This window comes from Coloeus monedula (assembly GCF_965178545.1).
Source record: "Coloeus monedula genome assembly, chromosome: 5".
NCBI classification, from domain to species: Eukaryota; Metazoa; Chordata; class Aves; order Passeriformes; family Corvidae; genus Coloeus; species Coloeus monedula.
In genome coordinates, this window is record NC_138785.1 from 42,076,708 (window position 1) to 42,098,221 (window position 21,514).

Consider the following 21,514-nt stretch of genomic DNA (forward strand, 5'->3'; position numbering starts at 1 on the left):
GAGCACTGCTGGTTGAGGTAGCACTTACGGTGAGTTCTGGTTTGCTTTTTTGTTATTCCAGCGCATGTCCAGTGAATTTCTAGCTTCAACTGTTAATATTAAAACTGTCTCCTTTGGTGACTTCAGGGCACATTAATTTTTTCACACCGGGCTATTTTGAGGATTATTTCTGGTTTGTCTAATATAAACATAAAGTAAATCTTCATTTTCAGAAGGATTCACATGATGAAAGTTTTTCTGAAATGTTAATTTAAAAAAAATACATTTGTTTCAAATCAATCAGCGGTGTTCTGTTTCTTGGAGATGAGGGAGATTCTCCTCTCCATTATCAGTGGAGGAGCCATGCCATCTTCAGAATATTGTACTATTGTTGCATTACCGTTTTCTTCTATGAGGTTTCTTGAGTGCCTTCAGTTTGCAGTGTTTTCATAGGAACTGATAAAGAAGCAGCAGCACAAGAAGCTGTGGATTGTGCCAGAACTTAACATGATGAGGGTTCTTTCATTTGGTTTAGTGGTTTGGGGGTTTTTTATATCTAAAGGGAAAAGAAACAGGAGACGTGCTCTGACTTAAAACAAAAACATTATAGCATAGCCCCGGGTTATTTTGGAGCAGGATGCTGAAATTGCCAGTGGTAGATGTACATGGATTCAATTTACAGAAGGAGGGTGTAGATCATAACATATCAACTTCAAAAAGGCAGAGACAGGGCATACTCTGACTGCTTTAAGAAGCCTTAAAGCAACTGTGTAGTAATAACTGGATTGTGGGACTGTTGAGAACTACTTGGTACTTTCTTGCCTCTGAGTTCCTGTCAGGGAGATTCCATTATTGCTTTAATCCTTGGCAGTATCTCCCAAGTAAACACAGTCATTTGAACAGGTCCATGCTTTAAGTACTTGCTTGTGCTGTTGCCTGCAAAACTGGCACCTGCTCTTGTGCCTGTCACAAATGAATGTGTCCATCTAAGTTTGCATTGAAAGGTGAGGTATGTGCACTTTTTTACGTATCTTCTTTAAAGATCTTCTGCTCTTCTCAGCAATGTTACAATTTAAGATCAAGAGAGAAAGATGTCTCACTAACTTGAAGTCCCTTCTGCAGTGAGTAATAGGTTAATTTAAATAGAAGGGGTGCAAACAGGAGAGACTGAGAGAGGCCAGTGTCAGAATAGATAACACAGTGGTTGTTTAGGTGTTTACACAGGGTTTTTTGGATTTTAAAGTTCCTGCTTATGCTATAAAGAGGGAAGGTTCGTTGTCTGAAAGTTTTGGCTATGGAGTTGTTGGTCTTTTTTCCATTTGGCCTGGTGTAGAATGAAAGAACTTTCTCTGAATCTCAATTTGTTGTGAGATAATGAAATGACTTACTGCATTTCTTTGAACTTCCACAAATGATTTCATCACCCAGCTTGTGTTTGTGATTTGTGACTAACAGCTTTCTGACGTTAGCCTACAAGTATTAACACTTGTATTTAATTACTAGTACATCAAATTACTTCCAGGAAAGAATTTTTTTTCAGGTGCTAAATTATAAAGGATAAATTATATTTATCAACCTCCTTAAGATAGTAAAAGAAAATAAATGATTGTGCTTTTGAGGCAAAAACCAATGAAACATTTTAGTTCAATAGTACAAATTCAGTTGCTATAGTGTCCCTCTTGAGGTGGCTGTAGATGTGTCTTTTGAGGACTTCAGTCAGAGAAATTCCTAAGCTTTTATTTCCTTTCTTGTCTTCTACCATTAGTAGTTGAACACAGAGCAATTTCTGTGCCTCTTCCTTGAGAAAAAAATGATAGTTCACTACTGAAAAGCCACAAAAGAGACACTGAAGAGCATTCTTGCTTGGGACAAGCAGGATAGATTAGGCTTTAAATTAAGACAGAAGGCGTCAATAGATAGTAAAATGATAGGAAATAGTGTCTGATACTATAGATGAACATAATTCTTGGTGTGGAAACCAAGAATTCTTGTGTGTGTGTCTTCCTGAGCAAAGAATGAAAGACTGTGTATGCTTTTAACAGCCTTAGCAGGTATTGGCAGATGAACACATCACTGCAGTGTGAGAGCACATGTGGCGTGGGCAGTGGAGTGGAAGTCACACTCTCACTGACCTCGGGGTAACTTATTCACCTTTGCATAACCCAGATTTGCTCATTGAATGAGCATGGGTGTAAGCAAATGCTTTTCATGCTTTGCTGAATCAGGGACTTAATGTCTTTTTACTGGTATCTGACATCCAAAGGGAGTGAATTCTGGGCACTCTTGAGTATCTCATTCAGTTAATTCACTTTGTGTAAGAAAACAGTGGTTGATGTTTCTTGTTTCTCAGATTAGTTGCTTGAGAACTTGTGACGTGTATCAGTTGACTGAGCAAGGCCTAGAGGAGAATACAGTAATCCACAACTACAGGAAGATTTTAGCTGAATCCACAGAGAGAAAGCAATTTATTTAGTGTAAATGGAGTGATAAAAGGGAATTATAAGAGGGGAAAAAAATCACTCTAAAGGTTAGTGAATCATTTCTACTACCCAAGAGGAATAGGAGAGTTCCCTCTTTTGTGGCTTTAGAGCTGCGCTAGCTAACAAAACAGGAGGCAATAAATCCTGCTTTCTCATAAAGGTGAACTTGATGATAAGCATTACAATACTGTGTGGCTCTGAGGTGCTGACAAAGCTGTTGGGAATGTAGAAATCTTTACCAAGGACTCCTAAATATGGTCTATAGTCTCAGAACCTTTCACTGAATGCTGCTTTGATTTGCTGTGCTTTATCTCTATATAAAGATTCTGAAATTAAAGGGATTGATTTGATTTTAAACTTCAAAATATCAAAACTAATACTGGTATTACTGGTATTAGTGTTCTTCTAGTTTGTTTGTTTGTTTTGGTGTTTTTTTCCTGGTTTTGTTGGTTGGTTTTTTTTCCTGGAGCTATATTAAGTGAGGAGGCAGTCTGCAGCATGGCTTTTAAAAACTGTATGAGTGCAGACCTTATTATCCTGAAGTTGCAGCTATTTTCCCAGTGCTCATCAGTTACTCTTTTATTGGGTGCATGTTCCCCTTGGTACAGTGTGAATGTCCCAACCCTGTGCTTGCTTGTACACTCAGCAGGTTTGTTACAGTGCTTGGTATTCTGCAGGTAAAGTCACTCTGCTGAAGCAGTTGGGGGTTTTATGATCAGACTGAAAGCTAACACAGTATTTTGGATTTTAGTCACTGGCAACCTGATAAAAAAATGAGGGATCTTCACTTTGTTTCTTTTTTATCTATAAAATGTTCTAGCCTATTCTGTAATGCTTTCCTGAACTAATATGTACATCTCTTTGCAGATTAAAGTTGGAGGAGAGAAGAAAAGATTTGGTACAGAAACTTGAAGAAACTACAAAGTTAACTACCTGTTTGCATTCACAACTTAGGAGGTGAGACTGTACTGCATAATGTAGAACCTGTTTTGTAGTGGACCTGGATGTCTCAACTTCATTCTTAGGATTTTCTCTTAGCTGGAGGCTCAGCAAAATTTATTTAATATTTAACTAAGAAAATGCAAGTGTAATAGCTTCAAGTGTTTTGTCACCATGCAAACCTGGTGTACTTTTATAATTTCAGTAAATTTTCTAAGTTGATAGTTCTGTAACTATTCTGTAAACAACCTTTAAGTGTTTAGAAGGGCCTGTTGGGGTCCCTCCCCCAACAAGGGCCTGCTTGAATTATTTTTTCTGACGTTTTTTCCCAGCAGTCCTCCAGAACCGAGACAGTGGCACTCACTTTCTCTGGCCTGGCAGGACTCCTTATCTCCTATTATTAACAGGACAAGAGTGCATGTTACAGCCTTTGCCATAATTTATATAGTTGGATTTACTGTGCACATGGAGTGCCTGTTGCCATACAGATGGGAAGCAGTTCTGCTATAAGTTGTCTTCTATCTGGCTTATTTCCCAGGTGCTTGGGCAGGGGGTAGGCTGCATGAATTGCTCTAGAGGTAGCAACACTCCTGTGCTGCCATAAGCTCCATCTTGGGGATCCTTGTGCTGTCACATTGATCCCATGAGCACCCACATCAGAGTGGAGCAGGTTTCCAGTGGGATATAACAGCTGAGAAGGCTGCTGTTACTGCTGGACCAGTTTGTCAAATCTGCAGCCTTCTCCAGAAGAAAAGGGGCTTAGGCAGCTGGCCATAAGCTGGATAAGTTGCCCTGGTTGTGTGCAGGTTGGGCACACTGGTGCCAAGGTATGGGTGCTTAAAAAACATAATGCTCCAAGCAGCTTTCGGTTGTAATCTGTTGCAGGGCTGTTTCAGTCAAGCTTCCCTCTCTTTGTTCTGTTCTGTGCTGGTTTAGTTTAGTAACATCACTATGTGTTTGTGCTTTCTTTGCAGCCTCTCAGCTAGTACATTATCTGTGTCTTCAGGGAGCAGTTTGGGATCCCTGGCATCCAGCCGGGGATCTCTGAACACATCAAGCAGAGGATCGCTAAACTCACTCAGCTCCACAGATCTCTACTATAACCAAGGCGATCAAATTGCAGATTTGGACTATCAGTACAAACTTGATTTCATATTGCAAGAAAAAACTGGTTACATTCCTTCGGGGCCTATCACTACCATTCATGAAAATGAAGTGGTCAGTTCCCATGGGAGACTGGGTTACAGTGACTCTCCTTCAGCTGCAGATCATCCCAAATTGACTGAACCTCCCAAATCTGTGACATCACTGTCTTCCAGATCCTCACTCTCCTCCTTGTCCCCCCCAGGCTCCCCTTTGGTTTTAGAAGCTGCATTTTCAGTGTCAGCTCAAAATTCCCCTCTGCATCACCTCACTACGGACTTTGAAGACTCTGACCTTTCAGGTGATTTTGCAGGCATTAGCTTCTGCGAGAACCAAATATTATTGGACTCTGAAGCCAGAGCAGGATCTCAGATTCCTACAGATGATAAAGATCTAAATGTTAGGCAGCCTCTGCCTTCTCTACATGAAGGAAGTTCAGGTAATTAAAAAAAAATGTAATTTAAAATGTATATGTAACATGAAAATTAACAGCTGGCTCTTGAAATGAAGAGGTACCTTGTGTAACTGAAGAGTGTCTTGATCAGCATGCACTTGCCATCGTGGGCAGTCAGTAGTTCTGAAGGATGTTACCTAACTTCCAGTTTTGGCTGCAGAGAGCTGCAATCACCCTGATTCTGTCTACACTTTTCAATAGCTATTTTAGAAAGAAAGTTCATATATTAATCATGTATTAATCTGTCGTGAAAACAGTAACATAAAAACCTGAAGCTGGATTTTGAAAGCATGGAGGATGCATGGTGTTCCTAGCTTCTGTCAGGATGTATGGATATAGAGCAAATACCCTCTGCTGTTTGTTTGATAACTTGAAATCAGATCCTTTGTTTCTCATTGAAGAGTAAGTACAAACTGACATCCTCAGTAAAACAGACTTCTGGACTGAGAATTATGTGTGATGTGTATCTAATTATTTGAGCCTGCTATTACTGAAAGATCTGCAGTTCATTTTGAGTTGAGAAAGACAGGTGACTACATGCCATGTAAGTTACAGTGAGAGTTTCCCCATTTTTAACATGGATTTCACAGCTTTTAGCTTTTTATCCAAGTTAGAACAGAGGTCCTAAGCTAGTCTAGGCTCCCCCTGCCATCTGTGGGTAACTCCCAAAAATTAGGACATCTTGTCTCCTAAACCATACTTCCCTTTAAGGAAGAAGGGATGAATGACTGTGAGTTATCAAGGTAGCCTTAGTTACTAGTTAAGTTTAACTTTGAGGTGGCTGAATTAGGCGTGATGGATTCCACTTCTGGTCTGCAGCAAAAGCCATGCAACATACTTAATCATCTGATACTGTCAAAACCTTTGGCAGAGCCAGAATTTCAAAAATCCCAGCTGTCAAGAATTGAGGGCTTGTGCTCAGTCTTAGAGTGCTCGCTTTGCTGCCTTTTGTTGGGGCTGACAGTATGTTGTGCTCTCTGTGCACATTTATTTTTGCTAATGTCATTCTGTGTCACTGTCTTCAAGTATGTTGCAAACCATTCACATTTATGTTACACAGTGGCTCTGTTTTCTCAAGGAAGAACTAAGTGAGACACATCTCAGTAGTGCTGAGCACTGGCAGCCCTATTTGAAACCTGGTCAGTACCTGGCATTTCCAACTGTATTTCTGAGCTGGTAGGGAAGTAGCTAACTAAGGAATTTGGTGTTTTAGAATAAATATGGCCTAGCTCTTGAGCATTGTTCAGATTTGTTGCCAAGTTTGAATACTTATGCTTGGAGTTTTCCAATTTTTAATAGGAGTACCTGGACATATTCATACAGTTATATATTTTAATGAGAAATTTGCTTTTATTTTTGTAATTCTCTCAAGGAATTGTTGTAACATCTGTTGTCTAATTAGATTAGCTTACTGCAGTACTGTAGTAATTTCAATGTTGTCCAGAGCAATGTGGCACCAGAAGAGAAAGGTATGGTATGCTTAGTACAAGCTGGGAGTCCCCACTCTACTTCACTGTGCAGAAAGAAAACAAGAAATTGACTGATGTCTTAATGGTCTGAACCTTTGAAATGCAACGTGAAAAAACATGGAAGGGGGATTTTGGGGGGAGAGGATCTTTTTGTCCTTTGTCTTTTCAGGATGCTGTAGCACAGTAGTTATTTTACTTTAGAGCCATATTGTAAAAGATTGAAACAATAATTCTTTTTCCTGCCTGTATTTCAGCAGCATATCCTTTCCAAATTAACAACAATTTTCAGTCTGTTTTTGCAATCTGGCTGCTACTCACCTAGTCTGAGAAATGAATTCTAAATGGCTTGGAATTTGGGAACACTTTGGGCTATGTGGAATCAGAACTTTTTTTTTTTAAATTTATTTCTATATATCATTATTTTCAAAGGCATACTGTGGTTGTCTAACATTTTTTAACTTTTTGAGGACCTCTTATTCTGGATATTGTCGGGTTGCCTTTTAAGTCTATGTAAGTAGTTATTGTTTTAAAATGTAAATTCATCCTTTGATTCTTCATACTGATACTTCCTCATGTAGCGTCATATGCATAACACAAATTGTCTTTAAACCTGTATTAAGGCTGCCAAAACAAGTATTTGAATTTTGAATAGCCAGCTATTAACTAATTACACTTTAATACCTCTGATTTCCACAGTAAAATGGACCTCATGGTGAGACTTCAGTACATTAACAGTGAGACACAGACCTGGGGTTGGTTCAGTATTTCTACTCCAGTTTCATTCTTGAAACTGCTGTGATGCTGAATGGGAAGGTTTGAACAAACTCAGCTGGAGGCATAAACCTGCATAGAGAATTTCAGCCTACACGCTTAGGTTTTTACAAGACTGCAGATCTGAATACTGCTGAATCTTAACTTGGGCAAAGACTCGAAGGTAGTACAGCTGCTGTCGTCATGTAAACTGCACTGGCTCTCTAGATGCAGTGTTCACCTGCTTCTCTGGCTGGCTGACTTTTCTGTACAGGTGAACCATAGAGATACTTGCTGCTCTGCACATGTCCCTGCTGTCAGAAACCGAGTTGGAATATCATGTAGTTCTTCCACAGTCAGTCTGTGTCATTGTCAAAGTCAATTCAGGCTGCTGTGGTAATTCCTAAGGGTAATCAATAAATCATGTCATCACCTTCACCCCTCACATGGTGGGGGGGAAGGGAAAGAGCACTTCATCATCAAGGAAAAAGCATTCCTACTGCCATAAATAAAAGCACAAATGCAGCAATCAATCATCTAATCTAGAGCCTTAAATTTTAACATCTTAACAGGATGTAAAGTCATGATTCAGATGGGGATGATAATGCATACCAATATCCTCACCCATTGGCAGATAAAAGGACTGCATAGGCCCTCAGCTTACTGTGCTGCCAAATGTGGCTTCACTGCATGACACTCGCATATGAATGCAAGTTGAAGATTAAAGCTAAGTAGTCATTGAGAGGCTGTAGCATAGAAAGTTTTTGATGATAGAAAACCAGAGAGGATTTCTAGCAGTTATATCACTGGGGAGAGGGTGTCTGTCTGACTTTTGAATATTTAATAAACAGTAGGCAAGCCCTGGGCATGTAGCTGAAGTGTTACCACAGTGCTGACTGTGAACATGGCAAATACTGGTTTAAAGTTCAGAATAATGAGGGTTGATAATGAAGGACAATAACTAGCTGAATGCATAAGGGTGATCATAGGAGTCTGTGTCTCTGTGAAGGTATAATAGTACATTTTCAAGTTCATCAGTCTGGTTATATCTGCAGCCAAAATATGTGGTAACAGCAGTACAGTCTCAGAATGTTTAATGATACGGAACAAAACTACTCTGTGGTACTCAGTTAAGGGTCACCGCTTTCAACTTGACAACTTTCTAAGCTATGCTCATCTCTCCTCCTGACTATTAATCTCTTGGACTAATTTTCATTCTTTTTGCTTTTTGTAGGTGGTGATTTACCAAGGAGAACAGCTGGTCATCTGCTTGAGGAGAAAACAGCTTGTGTATCTGCTGCTGTGTCTGATGAGTCTGTAGCTGGAGATAGTGGTGTATATGAAGCTTCTGTGAAACAGTAGGTTTGAGAAATCATGCAAGTCCTAACACCAAAAATTTAAATTTATCTATGATCAGTTACACAGTATCAGCAGAAGTTGTTAATCAGCCCTGCCTTTTTTAGAAAAAATTTGGACTTTTAGATGGAAAGGACAGCATATTTGCCAAACAATGAAGTTTGATTTGGGTTATTTTTTTATGCTTGTATAATTTGGTTGAATAGCATTAATATACATTTCCTTATAATCTTGGGGGATTTTCTCATGCTAGAAGTGTTCCCAAGAGAAAAGCTTGATGTAAACTATGCAGGTTCTGCCATGTGACTCTATTGACACTACTCAGAGTCACTGGTTTCACTTCTTGTTTTGTTTAGGATTTTTAAGATTGTATAGCATTTTTGGGAATGTTTTTATTTTAAAAAGAGGTTATAGAAAAGACAAGAAAAAACTGTTGTAATGATGGTATTAAAATAATCCAGGTCGAGATATAGGGTTCACTGTCGTGATCAGGATATAAGAAACATATTTGCTGTTATTTTTTGACCAGACAACTTCTGTAGGATTCTTCATACTAGTTTATATAGGGTTGCCTGTAATCTTCAGTAATCAGCCTAAGGCCTTTCTGAATCATTACTGCAGTAGTCAAACTATTCCAGCAGTGACTGTCCCTAAAACAAGCACTGCTATTGTGTAGGCTCTGAAATTCTTATTTGGAGTGCATGCTGTAATTAAATCAGCGTGTTTAGGAGAATGGATATAGGTTCTGTGTATGCATACCTTAATAATTGCTGAAAGCTAACTATAATTTTCCTAAATTTGAGTATTTGCCTTATTTTCCTAGACCAAATGAAAACGAGGACATTGTATATAGTGAAGATGATGCAACAACTCTAGAGGCTGCTCAGGTACAAATAGGACTCAGGTGAGTGACCAGCAAAGGGAATATTCCTGTTTATACATAAATGTGAATAGTAAACTTCCCTCATGTTGTCCTTTCTTTAACAGATATGACCACGGCAATTCAAGTCTTGTGATCATCATAGTACGGCTTAGAAACCTTCCGGCGTTTTCTGTCCCCCTTGGCTCTAAGGTGTAAGTCAAACAATCACTGAGAGGTAGTGTTGAAATACAAGAATATAATAATAAACTGTAAAAAATTCTCTAAAGTAATTGGTTAATTTACAGCTTAAGAGCACTGAAATATGTACACAACTTTTCAAACTGTTGTAGTATTTAGCTTTTGCATATTCCAGCAAGAAAAAGAAGTTATCAGGAAATTTGCACATTCCACTAAAGTGGAATAAAAAGGATTTTTAAGTGGTGTTTTATCTAGTGCTTCTAAACATTCTGTAGCTTTGTGAGTGCTAAACAGCTATGCTGTAGTTACTAAAAACATTCTTTTGATGCTTTGGCATCCTTTCAGCTCATAATGTTGTCTTCTTACATTTAAGTGTCTTATTGATGTAAAATGGTATTTAAAGCAGTATTTGTATTTTAAGGGAGCTTTTAAAGGGAAGGGGTAATTTAGTAAATTGCAAGTGGACAGGCACAGTCACATTGAGATACACCATCCCTAACAACTGGAGCTTGGAGGTCTGTTAAGGATTAGTTCTTGAGTCAAATTGCACCAACATGTAAAGTCTAACAGTAAATTACAGTGCAAGTCATATGTAGAAAATGAACCGAAATGCCTGAATATGTTACCGCTGAATTTCTAATCCAAAATTCTCATCTGTATAAATAGGTACAGCTTGCCTTGGGGACACTTGTATTTGAGTGAGCTTTTTGACAGACTGTAAGACTACCTTAAACTGTTGAAAAGCTTAGCAAGATTGGAGTAGGACATAATCAATCCTCAGAAAATTTGGTTTTCTTGCAGGTGTCTTTCCCTTTGTATCCTATTGCCTTAAATTTGATTGGCAGATAAATAGGAAGCCACTGGGTATGGAAAGGATGCATTAAGGATAGAGGCCTGGGTGCTTGCTGGATTTTTCTGTTTGTTTTTGTTAATAACAAATGGTTGTTCTACTACTATCCTTCCTTCTCTGAACTAGTCTTTCCTCTGCTGACCTTCCAAGTCTGCTAACATTTAGCACAAGAATACAGAAAAACTATAGAAGAGTAAATTTCTCTTTTTTTTTTAATTAACATTAAGGACATGTTTCCTTCCATCTGTGAGATGATCTTCATTGTTTACAGTACTAAACTTGGATAGAGTCAGAAACTGCTACCTCTCTTGCTACTACCTCACCAGGCACAGAAACTCCCTTTTGGGAAATGTTTTTGCAAGGGACAAGAGGAGTTTCTGACTCATTTTTGTCACTTCTTTTCCATTCCACTGATAAGTTACTGTTCTATTTTGTTGCTTTGCACTCCTTAAGTTGATGGGGTGAACTTCTCTCATGCATCACCAGCAAGTGCCAGTTTCAACAGAGGTAAAGATTTGGTTTTGTTTCTGGCAGGTATATTAGAGTAGCAGTCCTTCCATCCTCGACTGATATCAGCTGTCTGTTCCGCACTAAAGTTCATCCTGCCATGGAAACCATTTTATTCAACGAGATATTCAGAGTAGCCATTTCTCAAGTAACACTGCTACAGAAGACACTGAGAGTAGATGTTTGTGCTGTCAGTAGAAGTCGTCGGGAAGAGTGCTTGGTATGCGGTTTTATTTCTGGTGCTTTTTTTGGCATGCATTTGTTTGTAGTGTCCCCTCTTGTTTTGATGGTCAAGGCTGCTAAAATTCCACAGCCCTTGGAGACAAAGCCTGAAGCATAACTTAGTTGTTGCTATAGTACCTAGAATACTGCCTTTCACCAAAACTCCTGATACAGAATGTAATCCTGGATGGAAGGTGTTTTGATAATTCTAACACTACCTTAACCCTTTAATTACAGATTGATATTCCATCTTTGCCATTTTATACATAAAACCCCCGTAAACTTCAATGCAACATTACTTTAACACTAGGTTTTAAAGTAAAAGCTGAAGAAGAGCCACAGTAAAAAAAAAGAGAGCAAACCCTCATTATCACAACTTTTCACAAAGAACAAACTAAATTATGTTTTGGATGTTATTTTAGCTTATATGATGGACACTGTTTTGATCTTTATGATCTGTTGAAATAATAAAAAGGCATGACATTTATAGATCAGCCCATTGGAAGCTGTCACTTTAAATTTTCTTGTTAATCGTAGTCATCACCGAATCAGTGATGCTTCATTTACTTCCAAATTGCTCTTGCATGGTCTGGTACAACTCTAGTTTTCCACCATGAGAGGGATTTTAGTAGCACAGTGAGATTTTTTCAGTTACAACACACTGAAGTGATGCTGGAATCTGCTGGGGTTCATCAGTTCCAACTACTGTGAAATAGCCTCACTTTCAGAACGTAGAAGTTAACTTAATTCCTGGGGAATGTATTGGCCTCTTTCAGTATGTAAGAGTTTTCCCCTGAGGAAAGGGAAGGGCAACAGAACAAAAATGCGACATCAGGCAGGATACAAAGGTGAAGAAAGGACTCAACAATAACAAAAAATCCCAACAAAGACAAGGGTTATTCGCAAGATCAAATGAAAGAGTTGGGAGTACCATCCCCAGCAGAAAGCCCTGGACAACAGGACCAGAGTCTTGGCAAGAGTTCTGTGTGCAGCCCAGTAGCTGTGGAGATAATACGCTTTACCAAAGAACAGAGGATTTTAATCTCCAAGGCACAGCCCAATATGAGTACTTCAGTAGTTTTCCCAGAGTACCAACTCGGTGGATGTCAGCGCTTGTCCAAATGAAAGGGTTTCTTAATCTCTTTTACTGGCTCTTCATCTCCTCCTTCCCTGGTTTGAGCAAGCAAGGTCATCCATTATTTGCCATATGGATGATTTCTGTGGTGGGACAGCTGAAAGATCATGTGTCACGAGCTGGTGCTGCACAGGTTTTCCTTAGTGAATGCACTAGAGCAGGAGTGGGCAATCCCATGGTATGGGGGGTGGGGAGAAATTCTGAAGACTGAAATAAGAGGTGGCAGAATGGACAAGATGAAGGACTTTTCCATGTATTTCTATTTGTCTATAACTGGAAGTGGAGGGAAATACAAACTGTAGAGTTAAAAAGGGAATTCAGGTTCATGTCAAGTTTGTGCTGCCTGTTTTGCATGATAAGTACAGTAGAATTTCAGCTGTTTTGTAGGAAACAGAACAAATTTAAATAATTTTCTTCCCTTTTCTTATTTTGTGCAGTCTGGGACTCAGATCAGCCTGGCAGATGTATCACTTTCTGATGAGACCTGTACTCTGTGGTACAACCTGTTGCCTTGCAAGCAGAGTCCTGGCAAAAAACCCAAGGAACAAAATGATGAATACATGTTTCTGTTAAGCAAGCAATCACAATCGTTGGACTCAATGGACTTGGTGAGCAGTGTGCTGGCTATAACTGTGATAGCAAAACAACCCACCAGAGACTCCAATTGTGCTGTTGCATTGTAGTTACTTGAATGTGTGAACTGCCCTCCCCTGAAGGTCCAAGGCCCTGTTTTGCAGGCACTTTTGTCTAAAGTGACTTTGTGTGTAGGGCCTATTGGGGTGTCAGACAGGAGTGGGGATGGGCAGAAGCTTTTTACTGGATACAAAATTGTACTCCCTATTTGAAACCTTTCAGCTGTGTTTCTTTTTAGAAAGAATGTTATTGAAGAGCATCCTTAAGTGTATAATTTATTTTCACATGCACACCTTAAAAATTGCTATTTATTAACTATTCAAATCTGCCTACTTAAAGCCATTGCATTGAACATGTTGTTTATGCAAAACATACTAACTCTTCTGGTTAAACAAGCTTTTCTGCTTTAATCCCTTCTTAAGAGAACTGCATAGAAAGTGTAACTTTGAAGAGCACCTTTTTTTCAGCTAAGAACATTACTAGTATGAGTGGGGAGACAAGAAAATACATTGAAGGATGGCAGGAACATATTTGATTGCATTATCATTTTAAAACCAATTGGTTTTCATTGAGATTTACTCTGTTTAAAAATAATCATTCAGTGTGCTATACACTGACAATTCAAACCCCTTATTCTTGTGATCTGTTTCTGCTGACATCAGGGAGCAGTAGGGTAATGCAGCTCTTGCAAGAGTTGTCTTTTTTTTACCGGTTATGTATCATTCAATTCTGGTTTCATCTACTTTTTCCTTGTGAGCAGGATGCTGTGTCAGCTCTGCTGAAGAGGACATCTGCTGAGCTGGAAGCAGTAGAACAAGAGCTGGCTGAAGATGAGGAGAAGGAACAGGAGCAAAGGGCCTCTGAGGAAGACTGGTAAAGCCACTTTCCCTCCCTCACTGTTCATGCCTGAATGATTCAGCTAATTCTTCCTTAGACAAACAAAAGGGCTGTACTTTTGGAGATCATAGACTTGTAGAATGGTATGGGTTGGAAGGGATCTTTAAAGATCATCCAGTCTAATACCACTGCCATGGGCAGGACATCTTCCACTAGACCAGGTTGCTCAACACCTCATCCAACCTGGCCTTGAACATTTCCAAGAACAAGACATCCACAGCTTCTCTGGACAACCTGTTCCAGTGCCTCACCAGTGCCACGCTGGAATTAGAGTAAAGTCTTTTTCTCTTGTGTGGTCAATTAATTCACGTTCTTTTAGGTTTACAGTGTCTTGGCTGCTCTATGAACTCCTACTGCCAATGCTCCTCCATTCCATGTACATCTTCCTGTGAAACCACTTGGGCTGTGAAGCCACTGGAAGTATAGCAAAATATCAAATATTATAGTTCCATTAAGTGTAACAAGCAAATAACAGGATTTGAAAAGAGAGCTGCTGTCTGATAAAGTCAGTGTGGGTGTGCTTCCATTGATAGTCTCGTTTTTGAAGAAATTGTGAACTTTCCCAAGAAACAGATTTCTTGCTAAATTGCTATTTGAGTTCTGTTACTGTGCAATTTCTTAGCTGCAGTGTAGAAGTAAATACCTGCTTTATTATGGGGGAAGGGGAGAGTTGCATTTTTGTTTTATGAACTTATCACCATTACAGCTATTGAATATAGTGCAGTGTTGAAGGTGAACTGCAGTAGCGCTTGCTGGGTTTTGCTGGAGGCAGCAATGAAATGGGCCTTCACGTGAACTAAGTGGAAGCATTTGGATGATAGTTGTTTTCCCTGTCAGGAAAATGCATACCCCATACATGGGTGCAGGTCTGGGCTTTCTGGTATCTTTGTCTGGTGAGCTTTTTCAGTTTCAGAATAAGCCTGGGCTACTTCTGTTCATACAGGCTAGAGATGCTTGCAGAGGCCTCTGATGAAATTGTGGATGAAGAGGAAGATGACATTAAGCTGGCAGTAGAAGGCAACTGTAATGATGACATGGGGTTACTCATGGATGCACCAGAAATGAATGAAGACAAGAACAGAGAGAACAGCGATGAGGCCCGTGAAAGCCAGCAAGCTGCTGTAATTCTAACACTGGTGAATATCTTAAAATTCACATTCCTGCAGTATCTTACCATGTCTAAAAATCTGTTTCTGAGCAATTAATATAGAAGTCTGCTGCATCTGTGCGTTTACAATTTGATGTGGCCTTTGCTGTAGCACTTGTCAGTGTGTACTTGTAACAAAATTGGTGTGGTCACTTCTGAACTATGAAGAGGACATTGAACAGACATGCTAGGCAGAACGTCTAAGTCCAGGACAATTAACCAAGACACTCTATCTTCACTTTTTTTGTTGCATATGGAAAATAGTCAAAATACAAAGCAGTTAAGTAGCTTCAGTCTTTGCATATTTAAAATATTTCTGCACATGTGTTTCATTGTTTCCTTTTTTTTCCTTCAGATTCATCTGACAAACAGGGGGAAACACATGACATGGGTCAAGATCTTTAAACCAGTGCAGGGATTTCCTTATTTTTTCCCTTTATTTTAGGGCGTGAAATACAAAAACTGTCTTAGCAGAAAAAAGGACAAAAGATTAATGAACAGAAAATTCCAAAATGTGTATTAAAACTGTGTATACTTTTGAACTATTGAGGGTACTGTTGTACCCACACACTGCATAAAGCAAATTCAAATTCCATATTCTTGGTAACTGTTGGCTTTAAACTATATTCCACTTTCTTGAAAGCACTTTTAGTAGATGTTTAGTATGCCTGATGTGGTAGCACACTCTCAGAAATGAAATTTTTAGAAGCTTTCTGCATCTTAATAAAAACACCACTGCATGTTTTATACCCACAAGTTCTATAAAATAGCAGAGGTAAAGACAAAGAGTGACATCTCGTTCCTTCACCTTTGTGACAATACAAAAGTTTAACATCTCAGTGGACTTACTGGAAACAGTAATTAACTTCCAATTAATGTGGCAAGATGCCAAATGAGCTAAGGCTGTGGTATTAAAAGGACTGACAGTCTGCTGGGTAGCCAGTGAATATAGATCAAAGCCCTAACTCGGCAAGGGGAGACAGCAAGGACACGTGTGAAGGTCAGACACGCACACGAGTACTTTGCTAGGCCTGGGCTGGGTGGACCTGGACAAGGAGTGAAAGACAGCAGACTCCACTGCAGAGCCAGCCACAGCATAGATCTCTGTATGCCACATCCTCTCGGGGTTGCTGTTGTGCTGTTTAGGTCACTGTATTTATCACCTGCACTTCGAAAATGATGAACCTCATTAAATTACCCAAGTTGAAGAAAAAGCCCCAGTGAACACCAGTAACACTGGATGTTCCAGCTGCGGCAGAGCTTGGTCTAGCCCAGCAGCCAGGATGAGTGCAGCATGGAAGTAAGCACAGGCTGTACCACCCATGGGGATGGGGGCACTTGAGGCTCCCTTTAGCACATGTGGGGCAGTAGGCAGCAGGCTGTGCTGAGGGACAACAGCCAGCTGTCTTTTCCCTGGGTTCAAAAGGCTGGTGAAGCTCTGGAGGTTGCCAGAAAGCAGCCCTGCTGCTGAGGCTTGGGAATGTATGGCAGTATGTCTGGAAGGACCTGGGCAGTGTAACTTTCCCAGCTGCCCTCTTTCAGTGTTCACAGGCACCATCTCAGGCATGGCAGAACCTTGCTCTTCTGCAAATACCAAACAAAGTAAATATAAATGTGCAATAATCATCATGTCTGCAAATGGCAAAGCAAAACATTTCTTGCACTGTTTGCATCAAGCCATCTGCCGAGCAGCAAAGGTCTTTGGCTTTACTGCCTACAAAGAGTACCTTCAAAGCCTCTCCACACACTGTTAAGCCTCTTGGGAATTTTGTATTTCTTTGCTTAGAATAACTTCTCTGTAAATGCAGGGTGCTTTTTGCCACTGGTCTTTCTCCATCCACTGCAAGGTGATGAGAATGCTTGTAAAATCCAAAGGCACAAAAACTACATGGTGGCATGTATCTGGTTATAGTAAGTCTTCTACATTAAATTCCTTTTCATAGGTTGATAAAGAGACTAACACTGAGGAATTGCTTAATGAGAACACACCAGTCCGACCCAAGGACAGAGCCAGCTGGAGCTCCAGACAGCGTCCCTTTGTCAGGAACAGCATGATAGTGCGCTCCCAAACCTTCTCTCCAGGCGAGCGGAACCAATACATCTGTAGGGTAAGGGGAAAAACACTTGGAATGAAGAGCTATTAACTAAAGAGTCATTTAACTTCTTGGGAATGAAGCATTAATGACAGTGAGTCATGTACCAATTCTCCCTGCAAGAGGCAGAGCCTGTGCTTTCTCTAGAGTCTCTCCCTATCTGAGCTGATGCATAGTAGAATTGACTTTCAGCAGAGTTGCATACTCTTGCAAAACACCTCAACTAGGGCAAAAATACATCCTATTGGAGAGAAATAACACAGATGCCTGTGCTGGCTGTCTGCAAAAAGTGTGTTTCCTTGCACGTCAGCAACTCCAGCGCTCTCACAGCAAAACAATTTGTTACAACATGAAATAGAATTCACTGTAAAATGCCATTGCATTACCATATTTTAATAATGCAACCATTTAAGGGTAACAGTGTGGAAAGAGCTCAGTCATCAATTTTAAATCTTGCTTTGTATCTCAACTGGTTTTAAACCTAGGCAGCCCAAATCCTGCTGTAATTGCATCTTTGAAAGATGTGCAGGTGCTGCCTCAGGACGGGGTTTTAAACATGGCTTTGGCAGCTAAATTCTCCAGTCTCTCTAGATCTATGGTAGCATGGAAAAAGAAGAAAAGATATAAATTGTGAGTCTTGTTGCTGCTAAACTATGAAAATCATGTGTTTAAAGATTTAAGCATGGATTACCAGCTCCATAGATTTTAATCACAGAAATGCCCTAGAAAAGGCAGTTTATTTTGATCTTTAGTTTCTACTTACTCATACAAGTACCTCTTTTTAAAATAAACCAAAAATTTATGCTTTAATTCCCCAGTTCAGTTAGAGGCAGTTGCCTTAATTATTTGGGAACATTAAAGTTCATCACTTGTCTGTGATTCTCATTAGCCTAAAAAAAATAAATCTATAGTCAATACCTACATATTAATAACTATTCCATATACCTTCCAGAATGAAACATAGCAGACTGTTTTCTAGCAATCTTTACATAATTTGGATACATTGTTGGCTGAATTCAGAAGCTAGCCTTCATCTTAATTCCTGTGCTGGAACTTAATCCATAGATGGAAATTAGCTGTATTGGCAAAAAAAAAAAAAAAAAAAAATCCCCTTAGTTTGCTGCCTATGCAGGTCCTCAACAGGAAGTAAAACTAGTTGCTTCGGTAGCTTAGTTAGTGTAAACTCTTGGGGTTTTTGCATCTGCAAAAGTATTGGGTGTAACATTGCTACATAACTGCTGCCAAGAGCTAGAATCAAAAAAAAACTTACCTTGAATAAACCATTCTGTTTCTCATTGTGTATGGCATTGCCTGGAAGCAAAGTACCCCAAAGTGAAAAGAACATGTTTGCAGATGAACCTTCTGCAGTGTCAGAAACACTTGTTGCCCACTGCTGGGGGCTCCAGAGTGGGCACTGTAGCTGCATCCAGGTTCACAGAGAGGGCTGAAGAGCTGGGGTCTCCCCAGTCCCAGTCCCCCGTTTGCACCACAGGCGTATCCAGCCTTCCTTGCTTTATGGTGCTGTGTGAGAGAAAAGCACCTGTTAAATGTACTCCGGTGAAGTGACAGCTGCTCTCTAATCAGAAGAGATGGCCTGGCTTTAAAAGAGCACCTACTCTCATACAATGTTACAGAAAACACAGAGATCTTTGAGGCCTAATGGACAGAACCAAAGTCTGTGCTTTGGAAAACATCCCTTGAAAAGTGCCTAAAGAACATGAGTGACTATGGCTACCTCTCTGTATCCAGGGGTGAGCTCCCAGTAGCGGCTCATGGTGAAAAGACAGATTTGTCTCTCAAGAGGTGTACTTGTATTGCAAGTGGTTGTGTTTCCCACCCCCAGCTCCCAGTCAGTCCTGTGTAAGCACACTTTAGGGCCTTTGGCTTTGCTTACTGAAATGTTAGCAGAATGATTCCCTTTTTTGTCCCTTCCTGAAGAGGTGAAATACATTTTCTGCAGAGATGCTTCTGTTTTCCCTGGAGGTTACCACCTGTTAGATGCTGATGCACCTAACAATCATTCTGCACTGATGTGTATGAAATAATGCTAAAGTTACGAAGAAGCTACTGCCGAGCTGTGGTGCATAATTTTAAGGAGCAGGAAGTGCTTCCAAAGGAAGCTGTAGGCACACCTTTGCTTGTTACAATTAATAACAATACAAAAATACTGTTTGTTGGACAGGTGCATGTCTATAGTAATTTACCTTCCCTGTAGTAAATTTGTTAAAAGCCTGCCCCAGGTAGGTGAAATCCATAGTTTGTGTCTGCAGCCAGACAATGATTTGTCAGTACTTAATAACCATAGTTACCTTCCTTGCATTCCTAAAGAGTCTATTCACTATTCATTCAGTAAGATCAATGGTTGTCTTGGTGTAGGATTAGAATTTTAGAATAGGTGCTTATTCTAGTTGCAAACTTGTTAACTTTGTACTAAGAATATGACCTACATGTATGTAAACACTGAGGTTCCCTGACTGGTTCTACCAATGCAGGTGTATTTGCATATGAAGGTGCTTTATATCTGTTTGTTGTGTACATTTTGACAGTTGAATCGCAGTGACAGTGACAGCTCCACACTAGCCAAGAAGTCTCTCTTTGTGAGAAACGCTATGGAACGACGGAGCCTGAGAGTTAAACGGGTATGTGCTGTGTTACCTGCACGTCGTTTAAAACAAAGTATGGGGAGAGTAGGAATACCAAATAACATGAAAGATACACTATATTTCAAGTATTTCAGCAAAAGCAACACAAGTACCACAATTATGTCCTGTAGTTTCATGTTGAAATCTCAACATAGTGGTCTCACTCCAATGTCATCTCCCCTTCAACGAAGCCTGTGTTGTTTTAGTTGTGGCTGAAGCCAGCAGCAAGACACTGATGCTCAGCATCATGGCATTTGTTGTTGAACTTGAGCTTATTGTTGAACTTGAGTTACTGTCAAAGGGGTCTGGGTTAAAGAACCTGCATATTGCAAAGTGACACAAGATGGCCTGTGTTGCACAAAAGTCAACACCAGCAATATACATCCCGAGCAAATTTTGGTGAAGATTTCAAGGATTTAGATGTCCTTTTAAAGGGAATTTACTCTTCACCAAAAGTATTCAAGTAGCAAAAGGATTGAAGGACAAGAGAGGAAGATTCTATTTCTCTTGCATGAAATTCATTCTTACATAAATTTAGAGAGTTATATTTTAGTCTTAATTGTAACTAGAAAAATAGTCCTTTGGAAGTCTTGTTACCAGGTAGCAGGATTACGTTTTGCATAAGAAAGAAGAGGCTGGGATGCTGAGTAGTCTGAGATGACTTCTCCTGCCTGACTTACTCATGCAAAAACCCACTGTGAAAGGACAGTAAATAATGTGAAATATGCTGAAGAAATGCATGTTTACAGAGTTTGTAACATTACGTGTTTGGTTAGGCCTTGAAAAAGCAAATATTTACAAAAATAAATAATGTAGTTGAAATCTGTGGGGAATTCTGTGTAGTGTTGTGTCTCCTGGTAGTGTCATCCCAGGGATCAGAATGGGGTTTTTTGTTTTTAACCTGTAAATATATCATTGTGCACTTGGTTGGAGCATTTCTTTTTAGCTAGTGACTAAACAAAAATTCCAGGATAGGCAAATTTTTTGACTTCAGAATAAAGGACTGGTAAAAAACCCCAAAAAAATATTTGAGCTTTTCTGACTGTAATATGTCAAACCCTCCACCAGCCTCTCTAGGCATTAACTTTTATTGTTCTGTCTCCCAAACGGCTCAGCCTGTTTGCCAGCCGATCATGCGAAGGGCTGCGCTGGAGTGCCCCACGCGCACTTCCCTGGACTTGGAGCTGGACCTCCAGGCGTCACGCACAAGACAGAATCGTCTCAACGATGAGCTCCAGGCCTTGCGGGACCTTAAACAAAAGCTTGAGGAAATGAAAGGTAGAGGAGAGGCAGACCTTCCTCTGTGTGTGCTAGAGGATGAACGTTTCCAGAAACTCTTGAAACAAGCTGAAAAACAGGTATGAGCAGCATTGAGATATGTGTGAGTAAATATGCCCCTACCTTTGGTATAAATTTGTTGAAGAATTTGGTCAATCTCGTTAAAAGATCTTTACAGAAGCTCACATTTGACTAATTACATCTCTGAATTACACAGTTTTTGGGAGGTTGGTTGGTTGGGTTTTTAAATCATTAAGGAGATTATTGATGGGAATAGGGGCCTGGAGAGGTTGTTGGAGGAGTTAAAAGCCCAGCCAAGAAAAAAAACCAAAATCCACCCAACCTGCATAGTTGGAGGTATTCTGAACCTAACTGGTTCAGACTCTGACCACTCAGCTCTGGCATCACCTACTGTGAGCAGGAGGTTGGAGTAGACGCCTTCTGGAGCCCCCTTCCCATCCAAGTCAGTGAATGTACGTC

At 39.9% G+C, this 21,514-nt stretch overlaps 1 protein-coding gene across 1 annotated transcript in view; it reads left to right on the plus strand.

The window, feature by feature from the left end:
• The window catches only part of WWC2 (WW and C2 domain containing 2), a gene marked incomplete at both ends in the record, with an annotated part of 93,736 nt that overhangs the window by 64,255 nt on the left and 7,967 nt on the right, over nt 1-21,514 (plus strand). Inside the window, 12 exons of the mRNA XM_082282650.1 lie at nt 3,327-3,416; nt 4,373-4,980; nt 8,449-8,572; nt 9,394-9,474; nt 9,558-9,644; nt 11,015-11,207; nt 12,782-12,952; nt 13,738-13,850; nt 14,818-15,010; nt 16,965-17,129; nt 19,661-19,753; nt 20,872-21,114. Coding sequence (XP_082138776.1) covers nt 3,327-3,416; nt 4,373-4,980; nt 8,449-8,572; nt 9,394-9,474; nt 9,558-9,644; nt 11,015-11,207; nt 12,782-12,952; nt 13,738-13,850; nt 14,818-15,010; nt 16,965-17,129; nt 19,661-19,753; nt 20,872-21,114 — 2,161 coding nt within the window. The remainder of the gene's footprint in view (nt 1-3,326; nt 3,417-4,372; nt 4,981-8,448; nt 8,573-9,393; nt 9,475-9,557; nt 9,645-11,014; nt 11,208-12,781; nt 12,953-13,737; nt 13,851-14,817; nt 15,011-16,964; nt 17,130-19,660; nt 19,754-20,871; nt 21,115-21,514) is intronic.